Raw genomic sequence first — 19,516 nt, 5'->3', positions numbered from 1 at the left:
TTATCCTCCCCCGACAGCCTGTAATCACATGTGACCTCTCCGTTACTTGCCTGGCTTCTGCCTTGGAGCGGCCGGCCGAGGTAGGGGTTCAGGTAAACTCAACTCCGTCTATTACTATCGAGGATGTCCCTTCCAATGTCTGGGACTTACCAGCTACGCACCTGCCCCTTCTTAAAGAGGAGACCGATATAGAGGGGAGAGAACAGCATTTAGCAGCAGGCTTGTGTAACTGGTTTGAGCTGTGGCCTAGTGATATGAGCAACGAGCCTGGGCACTTACCGCACTGCAAATTACCCTGGCACAGAGATAAACCAAACCGGGACTTGAGTGATTTCACTGCCCTCCAGAGCCCTTACTTACCTATCGGCTGCCATTTGATCCCTCTACTCCGAGCCCAGAGTTTAGCACATGGGACACTATCTGGGAACAGGCATCATTTCCAGGTTCAGATATCCACAACGAGACAAATACAGGAGTTGTTGCGGACTGGGATAGGCTAACAACACTTACATATACAGAGAGATGCCATCTTGTCTGACACTGAACTTACCTCCCAGTTCTGCATACCAGTCACTTAAACTAGCGTTTTATGCATATAGCCCTATACCTAAAAAAGCTGAATGTTATATGACTTTTTGATAATGGTTTAACTACTTGTAATATTTATGTTCCATCTACAATTGAGATACCCTCTCTATACCTCATGCAACTTCAGAAAGTCTCACCCTGCACTAGCTGTGAGACCTCCATGTAGAGTCCTTAGATAATCACCTCAGTTATTAATATTTATTCATCTCTAATTGATGTTTGAGGGTGATGTGGTTTTGTTTATGATACTTTTGCTGGGCTTGTTTTTTTTTTTTTTTTCCTTGTTGGAGATAGTTCCAGTTACCATTATATCTTATTCTAAGATGAACCCTTGCTTTACTGGGCTCTGCAGGAAGTTTTGATGGGGTAATATAATGTTTATGCTTGTTTCTCTCATTGGCTATTGCTAGTGGGGATCTACTGTTATATAATATCCTCAGCAGAACTAGCTCTACGGTACAGTACAAACTCTACTACTTTATAACCCAGACTATTATGCCTGGGTAAGATACTAGCCTGTACTAGCAATATAGATACAAACCACTATCCCACCTTATTACTTATCATATGCAAGCTTATTCATTCTTATTGTTTTATGTTTTTGAAGTTCACATAACTTGAATATTTAAATTTTGTTATTTGGGCCTTATAGTTATGTCATGATAAACCAGCTCACATTCCTCCTTATTTATTGTTGCATATTAAGTTTGTTTGTTAGCTAGCTATCTTATCACACTATATGCCATTGCTATGACCTTAGGCTAGTGGAAGTATAGCTCCAGGAAGATTGCCCTCTGACTAACATCTCCCCCGCATATTCTTCACACTATTCCACTTTTATATGCAATGAGTATTTTCATCCTCCTTCTTTGAGTCCCCCTCCTCATATAATTAAATAGCCCTTTAGCCTACACCTCTATAACGTGTGTAGCCCCAGGAAGATTGTCCTCCAACTAACATCTCCCCTACATATTCTTCACACTATTCTACTCTTCTACGCATTTTTGGTCCCTGCATACAATTTACCTAGGTACCATACTAATATTTAAGCTCCTGAAACTAGTATTTACCTTATTGGAGGTGCAACACCCTACTCTCTTTAGCTAGTATATATACCCTTGTTTTTATTTTTATGCTCATCACCTGTTACTATATAGTCTAATAAGCTTGATTTTTGTCCATATGTCAGAGTCTCAAATCGTGCTGGCCTCAGCTCCTAGTGAAACCATATTCTTTTATTTTAACATTAGCTTAGCTAGTAACTTTGAATTACACATATTCTATAGTATGCATACCACTTCTCTATAATTTATCTGCCATGAGTATTTTCATCCTCCTTCTTTGAGTCCCCCACCTCATATAATTAAATAGCCCTCTAGCCTACACCTTTATAACGTATTGATTGGCTCCGCCCTCCCATCTCCCCTTTATTATAAGCGGCTTTGGTCCGCTGCTCCCCCCCCTTATATACAGGCCTATGGGAGGCCTGACAACAGCCAACTCCCTACCTCTTATTTTTATTTAACTTCTAGAATGCCTTTATTGCAGAGTGGGGACCATTAGTTTTCAGTTGCAAAAAAAAGAAAATGAGGCAACTATATATGTTCCAGTCACACATGTTTTTTATTTACAGTTTTACATTTCATATTAGAGATCACAATAGCAGTATTATAACTTATGTTCATCCTTATTTTTCTGTTTTTGACCTAGCTATTTATCTCATGCCACTGATCCCAACTTCCATACATGTATGGCACTACTATGGATGGGACGCTGTGATAACAAATACTATTCTAGCACACCAATGTCTTAATTAATTCTTGTTTACTCTTCATATGTGAAATGTATAAGTTTTTTTTTTCTGTATCTACTGTTCTGTGACTGGATATATTCTTTACGTTGTTAATTTTCAATGCCTCAATAAAAAATTATTTAAAAAAAAAAAAAAATTACATTTGATTAAATCCTGATCCAAATAATGTCCATTGGTTTTCAAATATTATTCATTTCACCAATATTTCATATCACATTAGACCCCTAGGAAACCTCTTTCCTAATTTTACATTGGGAATTACTGGGAAAATCATACAGATGAAATATATTCTGAGGATAGAAGGGCTGACATATTCATCAAGGAAACAATACCAGTAAGGCTGTAATGACCACATGGTGCAAAAGTATCCAATGTGTGCATTCATTGTATTTCCAAATGTAAATGTTTTTGCTGCAGTTACCCTTCTATTAAGTGGAAGACATGGTGTATGATCATATTTCACAATTGTGGGGTAGTGTGTCCATCTTCCATGATATGTGTGACTGGTTGGTTAAAGGTCCTTCAAGGGCTGATCTTCTGGATGAATGTTGGTTTGCCATTTTGGTATATAAGAAGACTCTTCCCTAGATAATAAATTCCACATAAACAAATACCAATGCAGATAACGTACAGTGTTCTACAAGTTACATAATGTTCAATCAAAAAATGTTGATTAGTGTGTGGAAGATGTAAACATTTCCTTGGAATAAGTCTGTTACAAGTTGAACAACTGGTATTTCTATAACATCTAGGTTTAGGCTTAAACAGGGAAATCATCACCATTTAGACATATTTCTACTGCTATAACACCACTGCGGTTTTCATCATACTAGAATTGGTTCTTTTCTATATCGGCCAGTTAGTACTGTCTTATCACTTAATTCTCAAAAAAAAAAGTACATGGAAAAAATGTTTTGGAGAATTTTGTATGGGGTTTAAAGGGTTTAAGTTATTTATAGCCATAATACTTGTGAAACAAAAGTTTATTTTGTGACAGATTTAACGTGATATGGTATATGACTGGGAATGGGTCAAAGGTGTATGCGTGTGAAAGGAAATGTGTGTGTATGTGAAGTATTTTATATTTAAGATTCATTAAAGTAGTATAGCATTGAAGAAAATGAACACCACTACTTGAGTGGATTTATCGCGCCCTCCAATTGGTTATCACTCAAGCATTATCCGACATCATTATATGTTAAATTATTAGTCTGTTAAAATGTGTTTTCTTTATTCTTTTAGTTGTCTTCACAGCATCACTATGACTATGGAATGAGAGCAGTAAAATCAGTTTTAACTGCAGCTGGAAACCTTAAGGTTAAATTTCCCAATGAAAAGGAGGATGTGCTAATGCTCCGATCGATTCACGATGTCAATCTGCCAAAGGTATTTTATAGTTTAACCACACATAATATACAACAAATTGAGAAATAACACACAACAAACTCAGAGTACTTTTAAAATTGGACTTTACCTACCTAATTTCAGATCAATTGACAATTACAGTCCTTCCAAGAAGATAAACGGCCTGTTGTAGGTTAATTACAATATTTATGGCCATAAGGTCATTTTAAAATGTCACCACCAAATGCTATAAATTGTTTGTCTGCATATATTTTATCAGGGATTGATTACTTCATGTTAAATGTACCCAGAATGTTTGAAATTTATAAAGTGTGTTTTTAATACAAATAGCTGGCATTTTACATTGTGTCGAGTCTGCCAGTAGTCAGATTAACAAGGTCTTTGAGGTAAAGATAATAATGAAATTACATAGTAAGAAGGAACACATTTTTGCCCTCATTGTCGAGTGCCAGAATAAATTATTGTGTTTATTGAAATGAAAGCCAATATAAAAGGATCAGGCCTATAGTGCACCTTGACTGAACAGTTGCCAGTAGCAGTGAATGCTTTTTATAAATCAGACAATCAAGCTAGTTAATGTTTAAACATATATTATCAGCACCTTGGGACCTTGCTGAAACATTATAGTATTACTCAAAATGCACATGTTCAAGAATACAAGTAGAAACAAGTATTAACAAAGATATTGCACAATATTTTGATTGAGATCAAATATTTGCTATGAGAAAGGATAATGTCCTTAAAAGGGAAATATTAATGCAAAACCAATTACACATGTAACTTGACTCAAGCTCACCAAGGGCACAATGATCACAAACACACCAATAAGGAGAAAAATCATGCAAAATCTCTGGGGTGGGTGAGCTATATATTGTAATTTATGTGTCTCTCCTTCAGATCAAGGACACTGGATAGCTAGATAAATAGCTCTCATGCTAAAATCTACCTTTCTAAAAATATTTGAGGGACTGTGCATTACAAACTACACTTTTTATGTAATCTTGCCAGACACAGCTCTTTAGAGAATTCGACCCTAGGGGTTTAACCCCCCAAAATGTACTAAAGACATAGATAAAGGCCTTCTGGAGAGGCAGTCAATCAGGAATGGCAGTCACATGATCTCATTAATAGTTTGCTGTGTTCTGCAGAGCTGCAAGACTTTGCATATGTGTTTAATCCCCTTACTTAGACATAACTAGCTTGAATCACTAGTTTGGAGTTATTACTACGACAACTAGAGTAAATGAATTGCAGCATGTATTTTTGTATTAGAATATCCCTTTAAATATCAGTATGATGAAGTGTCATCTATGTGTTGTAATCCAATCCTACCAGAGCATGGTTACATCTTTGGCCTTCTATTTATTTTTTATTTTTTTATTAAACTTATGCCTCGTCTTCCTTATTGAAATAAAGTTTTTTGGAGAAGCACTGTGCTTTTGGAAACAGAAAAAAAATGTGTACCATATTACTTGATTTCATATTCATAAGCTAAAGCAGCGACTGGTGGGGAAAAAAAGGTCATTGTTAAAATAAAGAATGCCAAAACCGTTACAGAGCAATGTCAGACATAAAATCACTTGTGTTTATTATGCAGCCAAGATGTTGCAGTAACTGTTACTGCCATTCCCTTCCTTCGGATGACCTCTAACTTGATTGGAAATCAGGAGGGAAAATGTGCATGACTGACTTCCTGATAGCAATGCTGTTGTGCATTTGGTTACGGATGACAGATTCTAAACACAAAGAAATAGGAAGTAGCCATTCAGTCTTTCCAGTCTATATGGCAGACTTTTTGGAGCTTTCTTTTTTCCATTATTTAGTTGTTGTTGTTTTTTTACTTAGGTGTATGGAAATAGGATTTCTCCCAGGTGGCAATGGGAAAGTCTATATAAAATGTACATTTTTAATTTGTACAAATACTGTTATAATTGCTTTGCAAACTATGAATGAGATTTATTTTTATATAAAAAAATTTAAAGTGTCAAAAGGTGGTGGCTATAAAATATACAACTTAGTTTTGTTTTTAACAAGGCCACCTGTTGTGAGACACAGAAGACAACTTACCCATGCACATATCAAATATCTATACTCTATCCATTTGCTTTCTGTCACTCTATTATCAGGTTTCTATTACTTTTTCTCTCTATCTATATATATATCTATCTATCTAGCTAGCTATCAGGGCTGGACTGGGGAAAAAGCAGCCCTATATTCTGCTTACTATATATATATATATATATATATATATATATAATATATATATATATATATATATATATATATATATATATATATATATATATATATATACTGTGTGTGCATGTATATATATATATATATATATATATATATATATATATACATATATATATATATACACTGTATGTATATACTGTAAATATATATATATATATATATACACTGTGTGTGTGTGTGTATATATGTATATATATGCTGTATGTATATACTGTAAATATATATATATATATATATATATTTCTTTCATGTAATTAGCAAGAGTCCATGAGCTAGTGACGTATGGGATATACATTCCTACCAGGAGGGGCAAAGTTTCCCAAACCTCAAAATGCCTATAAATACACCCCTCACCACACCCACAAATCAGTTTTACAAACTTTGCCTCCTATGGAGGTGGTGAAGTAAGTTTGTGCTAGATTCTACGTTGATATGTGCTCCGCAGCAGGTTGGAGCCCGGTTTTCCTCTCAGCGTGCAGTGAATGTCAGAGGGATGTGAGGTGAGTATTGCCTATTTGAATTCAATGATCTCCTTCTACGGGGTCTATTTCATAGGTTCTCTGTTATCGGTCGTAGAGATTCATCTCTTACCTCCCTTTTCAGATCGACGATATACTCTTATTTATATACCATTACCTCTGCTGATTTTCGTTTCAGTACTGGTTTGGCTTTCTACAACATGTAGATGAGTGTCCTGGGGTAAGTAAGTCTTATTTTCTGTGACACTCTAAGCTATGGTTGGGCACTTTTTTATAAAGTTCTAAATATATGAATTCAAACATTTATTTGCCTTGACTCAGGATGTTCAACATTCCTTATTTCAGACAGTCAGTTTCATATTTGGGATAATGCATATGAATAAATCAATTTTTTTCTTACCTTAAAATTTGACTTTTTCCCTGTGGGCTGTTAGGCTCGCGGGGGCTGAAAATGCTTCATTTTATTGCGTCATTCTTGGCGCAGACTTTTTTGGCGCAAAATTTTTTTTCTGTTTCCGGCGTCATACGTGTCGCCGGAAGTTGCGTCATTTTTTGATGTTCTTTTGCGCCAAAAGTGTCGGCGTTCCGGATGTGGCGTCATTTTTGGCGCCAAAAGCATTTAGGCGCCAAATAATGTGGGCGTCATTTTTGGCGCTAAAAAAATATGGGCGTCACTATTGTCTCCACATTATTTAAGTCTCATTATTTATTGCTTCTGGTTGCTAGAAGCTTGTTCACTGGCATTTTTTCCCATTCCTGAAACTGTCATTTAAGGAATTTGATCAATTTTGCTTTATATGTTGTTTTTTCTATTACATATTGCAAGATGTCCCACGTTGAAACTGAGTCAGAAGATACTTCTGGAAAATCGCTGCCTGGTGCTGGAGCTACCAAAGCTAAGTGTATCTGCTGTAAACTTATGGTATCTGTTCCTCCAGCTGTTGTTTGTACTGTTTGTCATGACAAACTTGTTAATGCAGATATTTCCTTTAGTACTGTTACATTACCTGCTGCTGTTCTGTCAACATCTAATGCTCAGAGTGTTCCTGATAACATAAGAGATTTTGTTTCTAAATCCATTTAGAAGGCTATGTCTGTTATTCCTCTTTCTAGTAAACGTAAAAAGTCTTTTAAAACTTCTCATTTTTCAGATTAATTTTTAAATGAACATCATCATTCTGATTCTGATGATGGTTCTTCTGGTTCAGAGGATTCTGTCTCAGAGGTTGATGCTGATAAATCTTCATATTTATTTAAAATGTAATTTATTCGTTCTTTACTTAAAGAAGTCCTAATTGCATTAGAAATTGAGGATTCTGGTCCTCTTGATACTAAATCTAAACGTTTAGATAAGGTTTTTAAATCTCCTGTAGTTATTGCAGAAGTTATTCCTGTCCCTGGTGCTATTTCTGAAGTAATTTCCAGGGAATGGAATAATTTGGGTAATTCATTTACTCCTTCTAAACGTTTTTAAGCAATTATATCCTGTGCCATCTGACAGATTAGAGTTTTGGGACAAAATCCCTAAGGTTGATGGGGCTGTCTCTACTCTTGCTAAGCGTACTACTATTCCTACGACAGATGGTACTTCCTTTAAGGATCCTTTAGATTGGAAAATTGAATCCTTTCTAAGAAAAGCTTACTTGTGTTCAGGTAATCTTCTTAGACCTGCTATATCTTTAGCGGATGTTGCTGCAGCTTCAACTTTTTGGTTAGAAGCTTTAGCGCAACAAGTAACAGATCATAATTCTCATAGCATTATTATTCTTCTTCAACATGCTAATAATTTTATTTGTGATGCCATCTTTGATATCATTAGAGTGGATGTCAGGTATATGTCTCTAGCTATTTTAGCTAGAAGAGCTTTATGGCTTAACACTTGGAATGCTGATATGTCTTCTAAGTCTACTCTGCTTTCCCTTTCTTTCCAGGGTAATAAATTGTTTGGTTCTCAGTTGGATTCTATTATCTCAACTGTTACTGGAGGGAAAGGAACTTTTTTAACACAGGATAAAAAATCTAAAGGTAAATTTAGGTCTAATAATCGTTTTCGTTCCATTTGTCACAACAAGGAACAAAAACCTGATCCTTCATCCTCAGGAGCGGTATCAGTTTGGAAACCATCTCCAGTCTGGAATAAATCCAAGCCTTTTAGAAAATCAAAGCCAGCTCCTAAGTCCACATGAAGGTGCGGCCCTCATTCCAGCTCAGCTGGTAGGGGGCAGATTACGTTTTTTCAAAGAAATTTGGATCAATTCCGTTCACAATCTTTGAATTCAGAACATTGTTTCAGAAGGGTACAGAATTGGCTTCAAGATAAGGCCTCCTGCAAAGAGATTTTTTCTTTCCCGTGTCCCAGTAAACCCAGCGAAGGCTCAAGCATTCCTGAAATGGGTTTCAGATCTAGAGTTGGCTGGAGTAATTATGCCAGTTCCAGTTCTGGAACAGGGACTGGGGTTTTATTCAAATCTCTTCATTGTACCAAAAAAGGAGAATTCCTTCAGACCAGTTCTGGATCTAAAAATATTGAATCGTTATGTAAGGATACCAACATTCAAAATGGTAACTGTAAGGACTATCCTGCCTTTTGTTCAGCAAGGGCCTTATATGTCTACAATAGATTTACAGGATGCATATCTGCATATTCCGATTCATCCAGATCACTATCAGTTTCTGAGATTCTCTTTCCTAGACAAGCATTACCAGTTTGTGGCTCTGCCGTTTGGCCTAGCTACAGCTCCAAGAATTTTTACAAAGGTTCTCGGTGCCCTTCTGTCTGTAATCAGAGAACAGGGTATTGTGGTATTTCCTTATTTGGACGATATCTTGGTACTTGCTCAGTCTTCACATTTAGCAGAATCTCATACGAATCGACTTGTGTTGTTTCTTCAACATCATGGTTGGAGGATCAATTTAGCAAAGAGTTCATTGATTCCTCAGACGCAGGTAATCTTTTTAGGTTTCCAGATAGATTCAGTGTCCATGACTCTATCTTTGACAGACAAGAGACGTCTAAAATTGATATCAGCTTGTCGAAACCTTCAGTCACAATCATTCCCTTCGGTAGCCTTATGCATGGAAATTCTAGGTCTTATGACTAATGCATCGGACGCGATCCCCTTTGCTCGTTTTCACATGCGGCCTCTTCAGCACTGTATGCTGAACCAGTGGTGCAGGGATTACACAAAGATATCTCAATTAATATCTTTAAAACCGATTGTACAACACTCTCTGACGTGGTGGACAGATCACCATCGTTTAGTTCAGGGGGCTTCTTTTGTTCTTCCGACCTGGACTGTAATTTCAACAGATGCAAGTCTTACAGGTTGGGGAGCTGTGTGGGGGTCTCTGACAGCACAAGGGGTTTGGGAATCTCAGGAGGTGAGATTACCGATCAATATTTTGGAACTCCGTGCAATTTTCAGAGCTCTTCAGTCTTGGCCTCTTCTAAAGAGAGAATCGTTCATTTGTTTTCAGACAGACATTGTCACCACTGGGGCATACATCAATCATCAAGGAGGGACTCACAGTCCTCTGGCTATGAAAGAAGTATCTCGAATTCTGGTATGGGCGGAATCCAGCTCCTGTCTAGTTTCTGCGGTTCATATCCCAGGTATAGACAATTGGGAAGAGGATTATCTCAGTCGCCAAACGTTACATCCGGGTGAATGGTCTCTTCACCCAGAGGTATTTCTTCAGATTGTTCAAATGTGGGGACTTCCAGAAATAGATTTGATGGCCTCTCATCTAAACAAGAAACTTCCCAGGTATCTGTCCAGATCCAGGGATCCTCAAGCGGTAGCAGTGGATGCATTGTCACTTCCTTGGAAGTATCATCCTGCCTATATCTTTCCGCCTCTAGTTCTTCTTCCAAGAGTAATCTCCAAGATTCTGAAGGAATGCTCGTTTGTTCTGCTGGTAGCTCCAGCATGGCCTCACAGGTTTTGGTATGCGGATCTTGTCCGGATGGCCTCTTGCCAACCGTGGACTCTTCCGTTAAGGCCAGACCTTCTGTCGCAAGGTCCTTTTTTCCATCAGGATCTCAAATCCTTAAATTTAAAGGTATGGAGATTGAACGCTTGATTCTTAGTCAAAGAGGTTTCTCTGACTCTGTGATTAATACTATGTTACAGGCTCGTAAATCTGTATCTAGGGAGATATATTATAGAGTCGGGAAGACTTATATTTCTTGGTGTTTTTCTCATCATTTTTCCTGGCATTCTTTTAGAATTCCGAGAATTTTACAGTTTCTTCAGGATGGTTTGGATAAAGGTTTGTCTGCAAGTTCCTTGAAAGGACAAATCTCTGCTCTTTCTGTTCTTTTTCACAGAAAGATTGCTAATCTTCCTGATATTCATTGTTTTGTACAAGCTTTGGTTCGTATAAAACCTGTCATTAAGTCAATTTCTCCTCCTTGGAGTTTGAATTTGGTTCTGAGGGCTCTTCAAGCTCCTCCGTTTGAACCTATGCATTCATTGGACATTAAATTACTTTATTGGAAAGTTTTGTTCCTTTTGGCTATCTCTTCTGCCAGAAGAGTTTCTGAATTATCTGCTCTTTCTTGTGAGTCTCCTTTTCTGATTTTTCACCAGGATAAGGCGATGTTGCGAACTTCTTTTACATTTTTACCTAAGGTTGTGAATTCCAACAACATTAGTAGAGAAATTGTGGTTCCTTCATTATGTCCTAATCCTAAGAATTCTAAGGAGAAATCATTGCATTCTTTGGATGTAGTTAGAGCTTTGAAATAATATGTTGAAGCTACTAATAATTTCCGAAAGACTTCTAGTCTATTTGTTATCTTTTCCGGTTCTAGGAAAGGTCAGAAGGCCTCTGCCATTTCTTTGGCATCTTGGTTGAAATCTTTAATTCATCATGCTTATGTCGAGTCGGGTAAAACTCTGCCTCAAAGGATTACAGCTCATTCTACTAGGTCAGTTTCTACTTCCTGGGCGTTTAGGAATGAAGCTTCGGTTGATCAGATTTGCAAAGCAGCAACTTGGTCTTCTTTGCATACTTTTACTAAATTCTACAATTTTGATGTGTTTTCTTCTTCTGAAGCTGTCTTTGGTAGAAAAGTACTTCAGGCAGCTGTTTCAGTTTGAATCTTCTGCTTATATTTTCAGTTTTTTTCTTTATAAGATTTAAACTTTATTTTTGGGTGAGGATTTTTTTCAGCGGAATTGGCTGTCTTTATTTTATCCCTCCCTCTCTAGTGACTCTTGCGTGGAAGATCCACATTTTGGGTAGTCATTATCCCATACGTCACTAGCTCATGGACTCTTGCTAATTACATGAAAGAAAACATAATTTATGTAAGAACTTACCTGATAAATTCATTTCTTTCATATTAGCAAGAGTCCATGAGGCCCACCCTTTTTTGTGGTGGTTATGATTTTTTTGTATAAAGCACAATTATTCCAATTCCTTATATTTATGCTTCGCACTTTTTTCTTATCACCCCACTTCTTGGCTATTCATTAAACTGATTTGTGGGTGTGGTGAGGGGTGTATTTATAAGCATTTTGAGGTTTGGGAAACTTTGCCCCTCCTGGTAGGAATGTATATCCCATACGTCACTAGCTCATGGACTCTTGCTAATATGAAAGAAATGAATTTATCAGGTAAGTTCTTACATAAATTATGTTATATATACATACACTGTATATATTCACTGTATATATACACAGCACAGAAATAATGTATATTGTTTCTTTATGCTTGCTTTTCATTTTAATACCAGGAAGTTAATATTTACCATAGTAATTACCCTAATTATCTTAGCTATTCCTTGTCTTCAGTGCCTCCCAAACTTAGTGCCACTGCCATACCACTCATCACCTTATCTCCAGGATGATCAAACCTACCTCTGGTTTCTTTTCTCATGATGACTGCGTGGAGGCTGTACTTGCTTGCTTTGTGTGTCACGTGATGCATCACATCACCGGCCTTTATATTTAGGACTGGAACTTATGTTATTGTGCATTGGTTAACAAGGAACATAATGCTTTCTTGGGAACTGATCCACAATAACATTAGTTCCAGTCCTTACTGTTGAGGGTGGGGGGACAAACAGCAGCACGCACACACAGCTCGCATCTCTCCCCAAGTTGTAGACAGCTGGCCCAACTGCAGCCTGTTGGAAATTTTCCCGATGCCCTTGTTGGCCAAGCAGGCACTAACCTGTGTCACTAACTGTCTTTCTCACATCTCCAACTGGATGTCCTCTCACTACCTCAAGCTAAATCTCTCCAAAACTGAGCTCCTTATTTCCCCCCTTCTTCTAAACTCTCCACCCCCAATCTCTCTATAACTGTCGACAACTCCATCATTACCTTGCATGCCCGATGTCTCGGGTCACATTTGACTCAGATCTTTCTTTCACTCCTCACATTCAGTCTTTGGCTAAAGCCTGCTACTTCCACCTTAAAAACATCTCTAGAATTAGACACTTCCTTACACTAGACACAACTAAGATTTTAATCCACTCTCTCATCCTCTCCCGCCTCGATTACTGCAACTCTGTCCTCTCTGGTATCCCCTCCTACCGCCTAGCTCCTTTACAATCCTTAATGAATACCTCTGCCAGACTCATCTTCCTTACAAGTCGCTCTTCATCTGCTGCACCTCTCTGCCAATCTCTTCACTGGCTTCCTCTTGCCTCTAGGATCAAACACAAAATTCTCACTCTGACATACAAAGCCCTCAACTGCACTGCTCCCCCCTATATCTCAGACATTGTCTCCAGATACTCTCCCTCCCGTCCCCTTCGCTCTGCTCATGACCTCCTACTCTCCTCCTCTCTTGTCACCTCATCACACTACCGTTTACAGGACTTCTCCAGACTGGCTCCCATCTTGTGGAACTCTCTGCCTCGCTCCACAAGACTCTCTTCTAGTTTTAAAAGCTTCAAGTGCTCCCTAAAGACTCTACTGTTCAGGGATGCATACAACCTACGCTAACCTTTCTTTATACCAGTTCCTCTCCTCCATTGCTATCCCCTGAACCCCCTTAGCATGTAAGCTTAAGAGTCCAGCTGTTTGTTGATCACCTTTAACAGTGCAACTCTTGGCAGGGCCCTCTACCCATTTGATCCCTATAACTGTTTTGTTGTACTCCGCCTTTGTTAATAGTGCTGCGGAATCTGTTGGCGCTCTACAAATAACTGATAATAATAATAATAATAATAATAATAATGCTATCTATCTGTCTGTCTGTTCGTCTGTCTATCTTACAAATGAGTAATGGTTAAGTTTCTCTAATTTTAATGATTTTGGTATAAAAAAATAATATCTATGACTTCTGGTCATCTTAAGCTAAATGATTAATTAAATACTTTAACAATCTTACAGAATTAAGCTAGAAACAAACACGTTTTCAGTAGCTCATATTAATTATTTATATTAGGCATTTTAGTTCTGCAATATCTGCAAACTTCAGCAAAATTGAAGTAAAAAATAAACAATGGTTCAAATTTTGCAAAATAATGAATTGCTGGCATGTTAATATTCAATTCACTGCCACAACACTTACAATTTATAGAATGTAATTTAACCCCTTAGCTGCTATGTATTACAACCTTCTATTGCAGCCTAATAGTTTAAGCAACATAATATTGTGAACTGATTGCATTGTTGCAAAATAATTGTGCTTTAGCTTAGCAATTCACAATGCTATTTGAACTTCCACCTTCTTGCAAATACAAAATATGTCTCTTTTTAATTGCAAATGAATGTTTACATAATACAAAGTTTGTGAGATGACATTAGGGTCATTTTACCACTTCTAATCTTTTTTTTTCCCCTTTTATTTTCAATTTACAGTTTTTGTCCCACGATATTCCGCTTTTTGATAGCATCATCTCTGACCTCTTTCCAGGGGTAGTTTTACCTCCTCCTGACCATGGATGCCTGGAGGTATCCATCAGGGAAATTGCAATGAAAATGAATCTGCAGCCAGTCCCTTGCTTCATCAAGAAGATAATACAAGTCAGCAAATTTTCTTCTAATTCTTTATTTAGAAACGTTTTCTCATCCAATACAGATATTATTTCTTTGCTTTCCAGTATCGTCTAAAATGTTTTTTGTTTTTTTTACTTTTTTTTTTCTTTATAGTAAATAGATATTTTTATGTTTTGTAAGATTGAAAGTTGAATGAAACTTCAGTGTCTGATTCCAAATTTTTAAAAAGCCATAAAATGGTATTTTGGTATTGGTAACACTTAATTTCTGATAAAATATGCAAAAAACAGATTCTATTTAAAAGGAAAGCTGTATTTATCTACAAAAAAATAATTGCACTTTCATGATTCAGATGGAGAATGCATTACTTCAGCTATGAAAATGACATTCTATTGGTATCCAATGGTAATAAGCATTCCTAGGAAGGCTCTGTAGAATGTGTCTTAAAGGGACATAAAATCCACTTTTTTTCTTTCGTGATTCAGATAGAACATACAATTTAAACAACTTTCCGATTCATTTCTATTATTACATTTTCTTTGCGTTTTTGTTGAAATGCAGAAAGGTAAGTTAAGGAGCATGCACGTGCCTGCAGCACTATATGGCAGCAGTTTTGCAACAATATTATACATTAGCAAGAGCATTAGATGGTAGCACTATTTCCTGTCATGTAGTTCTCCAGGCATGTGTACGCTACTTATCTAGGTACCTCTTCAACAAAGAATAACAAGAAAATCAGTAAAAATTTGGGGTTTCATGTCCCTTTAAGAACTATAGCCCCCATGTACTAAGTGATGAATGACTCCCAACTAGGGAACCTGTTTGCCCATCTACATGGCAAGCAGGCAGTAAACATGGTTAGTCCCCTGCCTGCAGTCATAATTTTATAAATATTTCCTTGTGCAGTCCCACCCCTGCCCTCCCAGAACCCATCATTTGAGAGCAGGGCCTGCCAATCACAGAGAGCAAACTACTTTGGGGTAATTTATCTCTCACACCTGTAAGGGCTCCAAAGCAGCCTACACTGTGTAGTGCATGAAGCCCTAAATGTTTAGCACTGATACATAAATTATTGCATTTCTGCCTTATATATCTCCTGACAGATGCACACTCCTGAACACACCAAAGTATGTTTTTCAACAAAGAAAAAAAAAAGAGAAAATACACGCCTAGATTTAGAGTTCTGCGGTAGCCTTCAAAACCAGCGTTAAGGGCTCCTAACGCTGGCTTTTACCGCCCGCTGGTATTTAGAGTCAGTCAGGAAAGGGTCTAACGCTCACTTTCCAGCTGCGACTTTTCCATACCACAGATCCCCTTACGCCAATTGCGTATCCTATCTTTTCAATGGGATCTTTCTAACGCCGGTATTTAGAGTCTTGGCTCCAGCCGCAGAAAAAAGTCAGGAGTTAAGAGCTTTCTGGGCTAATGCCGGTTTATAAAGCTCTTAACTGCTGTGCTATAAAGTACACTAACACCCATAAACTACCTATGTACCCCTAAACCGAGGCCCCCCCCACATCGCCGCCACTCTAATAACATTTTTTACCCCTTAATCTGACGACCGGACACCGCCGCCACCTACATTATCCCTATGTACCCCTAATCTGCTGCCCTTAACACCGCCGACACCTACATAATAATTATTAACCCCTAATCTGCCCCCCCAACCTTATCTACACTTATTAACCCCTAATCTGCCGACCGGACCTCACCGCCACTATAATAAATGTATTAACCGCCTCACTCCCGCCTCGCAAACCCTATAAGTAAATTTTATTAACCCCTAATCTGCCCTCACTAACATCGCCGACACCTAACTTCAAGTATTAACCCCTAATCTGCCGACCGGACCTCGCCGCTACTCTAATAAATGTATTGACCCCTAAAGCTAAGTCTAACCCTAACCCTAACACCCCTGTAAGTTAAATATAATTTGAATCTAACTAAATAAATTATTTCTTATTAAATAAATTAATCCTATTTAAAGCTAAATACTTACCTGTAAAATAAACCATACTAAAGCTACAATATAAAAAATAATTATATTGCAGCTATTTTAGGATTTATATTTATTTTACAGGCAACTTTGTATTTATTTTAACTAGGTACAATAGCTATTAAATAGTTATTAACTATTTAATAGCTACCTAGTTAAAATAATTACAAAATTACCTGTAAAATAAATCCTAACCTAAGTTACAATTAAACCTACCACTACACTATCAATAAATTAAATAAACTACCTACAATTACCTACAATTAAATCAACAAAACTAAATTACAAAAAACCCCCACTAAATTACAAAAAAAACAAACACTAAATTACAAAAAATAAAACAAGATTACAAGAATTTTAAACTAATTACACCTACTCTAAGCCCCCTAAAAAATAACAAAGCCCCCCAAAATAAAAAAATGCCCTACCCTAATCTAAAATAAAAAGTTAACAGCTCTATTACCTTACCAGCCCTTAAAAGGGCCTTTTGCGGGGCATGCCCCAAATAAATCAGCTCTTTTGCCTGAAAAAAAACCATACAATACCCCCCACATACCCCTAATCTAACCCAACCCCCCCTTAAAAAACCTAAACACTAAGCCCCTGAAGATCTCCCTACGTTGTATTCACCCATCTGGGTATCACCGATCCGTCCAGAAGAGGGTCCGAAGTCTTCATCCAATCCAGCAAGAAGAGGTCCTCCAGAGGGTCCAAAGTCTTCATCCTATCCGGCAAGAAGAGGTCATCCAGAGGGTCCAAAGTCTTCATCCAGGCGGCATCTTCTATCTTCTTCCAATCGGAATTAAGGTAGGAAAAATCTGATTGGCTGATTGAATCAGCCAATCAGATTCAAGTTCAATCTGATTGGCTAATTGGATCAGCCAATCAGATTGAGCTTGCATTCCATTGGCTGATCGGAACAGCCAATAGAATGTGAGCTCAATCTGATTGGCTGATTGGATCAGCCAATCGGATTGAACTTGAATCTGATTGGCTGATTCAATCAGCCAATCAGATTTTTCCTACCTTAATTCCGATTGGCTGATAGAATCCTATCAGCCAATCGGAATTTGAGGGACGCCATCTTGGATGACATCATTTAAAGGAACCTTCATTCGTCGTTAGTCCATCGGTGAGGAAGGATGGCTCCGCGTCGGCTGCTTCAAGATGGACCCGCTCCACTCTGGATGGAAGAAGATAGAAGATGCCGCCTGGATGAAGACTTTGGACCCTCTGGAGGACCTCTTCTGGACGGATCGGTGATACCCGGCTGGGTGAATACAAGGTAGGGAGATCTTCAGGGGCTTAGTGTTAGGTTTTTTAAGGGGGGTTTGGGTGGGTTAGATTAGGGGTATGTGGGTGGTGGGTTGTAATGTTGGGGGGTATTGTATGTTTTTTTTTCAGGCAAAAGAGCTGATTTCTTTGGGGCATGCCCCGCAAAAGGCCCTTTTAAGGGCTGGTAAGGTAATAGAGCTGTTAACTTTTTATTTTAGATTAGGGTAGGGCATTTTTTTATTTTGGGGGGTTTTGTTATTTTTTTAGGGGGCTTTTTAAAATTCTTGTAATCTTTTTTTATTTTTTGTAATTTAGTGTTTGTTTGTTTTTGCAATTTAGTTTAGTTGATTTAATTGTAGGTAATTGTAGGTAGTTTATTTAATTAATTTATTGATAGTGTAGTGTTAGGTTTAATTGTAACTTAGGTTAGGATTTATTTTACAGGTAATTTTGTAATTATTTTAACTAGGTAGCTATTAAATAGTTAAAAACTATTTAATAGCTATTGTACCTAGTTAAAATAAATACAAAGTTGCCTGTAAAATAAATATAAATCCTAAAATAGCTACAATATAATTATTCGTTATATTGTAGCTATATTAGGGTTTATTTTACAGGTAAGTATTTAGCTTTAAATATGATTAATTTATTTAATAAGAAATAATTTATTTTGTTAGATTTAAATTATATTTAACTTAGGGGGGTGTTAGGGTTAGGGTTAGACTTAGCTTTAGGGGTTAATACATTTATTATAGTAGCGGTGAGGTCCGGTCGGCAGATTAGGGGTTAATATTTGAAGTTAGGTGTCGGCAATGTTAGTGAGGGCAGATTAAGGGTTAATAAAATTTATTATAGGGTTTGCGAGGCGGGAGTGAGGCGGCTTAGGGGTTAATACATTTATTATAGTGGCGGCGAGGTCCGGTCGGAAGATTAGGGGTTAATAAGTGTAGGTAAGGTAGCAGGGATGTTGGGGGGGCAGATTAGGGGTTAATAAATATAATGTAGGTGTCGGCGACGTTGGGGGCAGCAGATTAGGGGTTCATAGGGATAATGTAGGTTGCAGCGGTGTATGGAGCGGCAGATTAGGGGTTAATAATAAAATGCAGGGGTCAGCGATAGCGGGGGCAGCAGATTAGGGGTTAATAAGTGTAAGGTTAGGGGTGTTTAGACTCGGGGTACATGTTAGAGTGTTAGGTGCAGACTTAGAGAGTGTTTCCCCATAGGAAACAATGGGGCTGCGTTAGGAGCTGAACGCTGCTTTTTTTGCAGGTGTTAGGTTTTTTTTTCAGCTTAAACTGCCCCATTGTTTCCTATGGGGAAATTGTGCACGAGCACGTTTTGCCAGCTTACCGCTACCGTAAGCAACGCTGGTATTGAGAGTTGAAGTGGCGGTAAATTATGCTCTACACTCCCTTTTTGGAGCCTAACGCAGCCCTTCAGAGAACTCTAAATACCAGCATTATTTAAAAGGTGCGGGGGAAAAAAAAACACGCTTCGCTAACGCACCCCTTTGGCCGCAAAACTCTAAATCTAGCCGATAATTTGCTAACAGAAGTAAACTAAGATTATTTTTTCTGTTTTTTTTAATTTTCACTTTCCTGTTCTTTTAATGGTAACATTTGCTGAAAAAATATGTTGATAAACAGTTTAACAGGGAAGGCATTTGACCCATGTATGTACTTTTAAAACAAAATGCCATAATGTAAAACAAAATGTAGTCAGACTATACTACTTCACATTCCAGTCGGTTTCATGTGGCTCAGGTGATTTTTGACTTTCT

At 37.6% G+C, this 19,516-nt stretch overlaps 1 protein-coding gene across 1 annotated transcript in view; it reads left to right on the top strand.

Moving 5' to 3' along the window:
- The window catches only part of LOC128664413 (dynein axonemal heavy chain 3-like), a 2,586,207-nt gene that overhangs the window by 978,753 nt on the left and 1,587,938 nt on the right, over positions 1-19,516 (top strand). The window contains exons 34-35 of the mRNA XM_053719244.1: positions 3,644-3,787; positions 14,328-14,492. Coding sequence (XP_053575219.1) covers positions 3,644-3,787; positions 14,328-14,492 — 309 coding nt within the window. The remainder of the gene's footprint in view (positions 1-3,643; positions 3,788-14,327; positions 14,493-19,516) is intronic.

This window comes from Bombina bombina, chromosome 6 (genome assembly GCF_027579735.1).
Source record: "Bombina bombina isolate aBomBom1 chromosome 6, aBomBom1.pri, whole genome shotgun sequence".
NCBI classification, from domain to species: domain Eukaryota; kingdom Metazoa; phylum Chordata; class Amphibia; order Anura; family Bombinatoridae; genus Bombina; species Bombina bombina.
The sequence above is the reverse complement of the archived record's forward strand: the minus strand, read 5'-3'. Positions and strand labels throughout refer to the sequence as shown.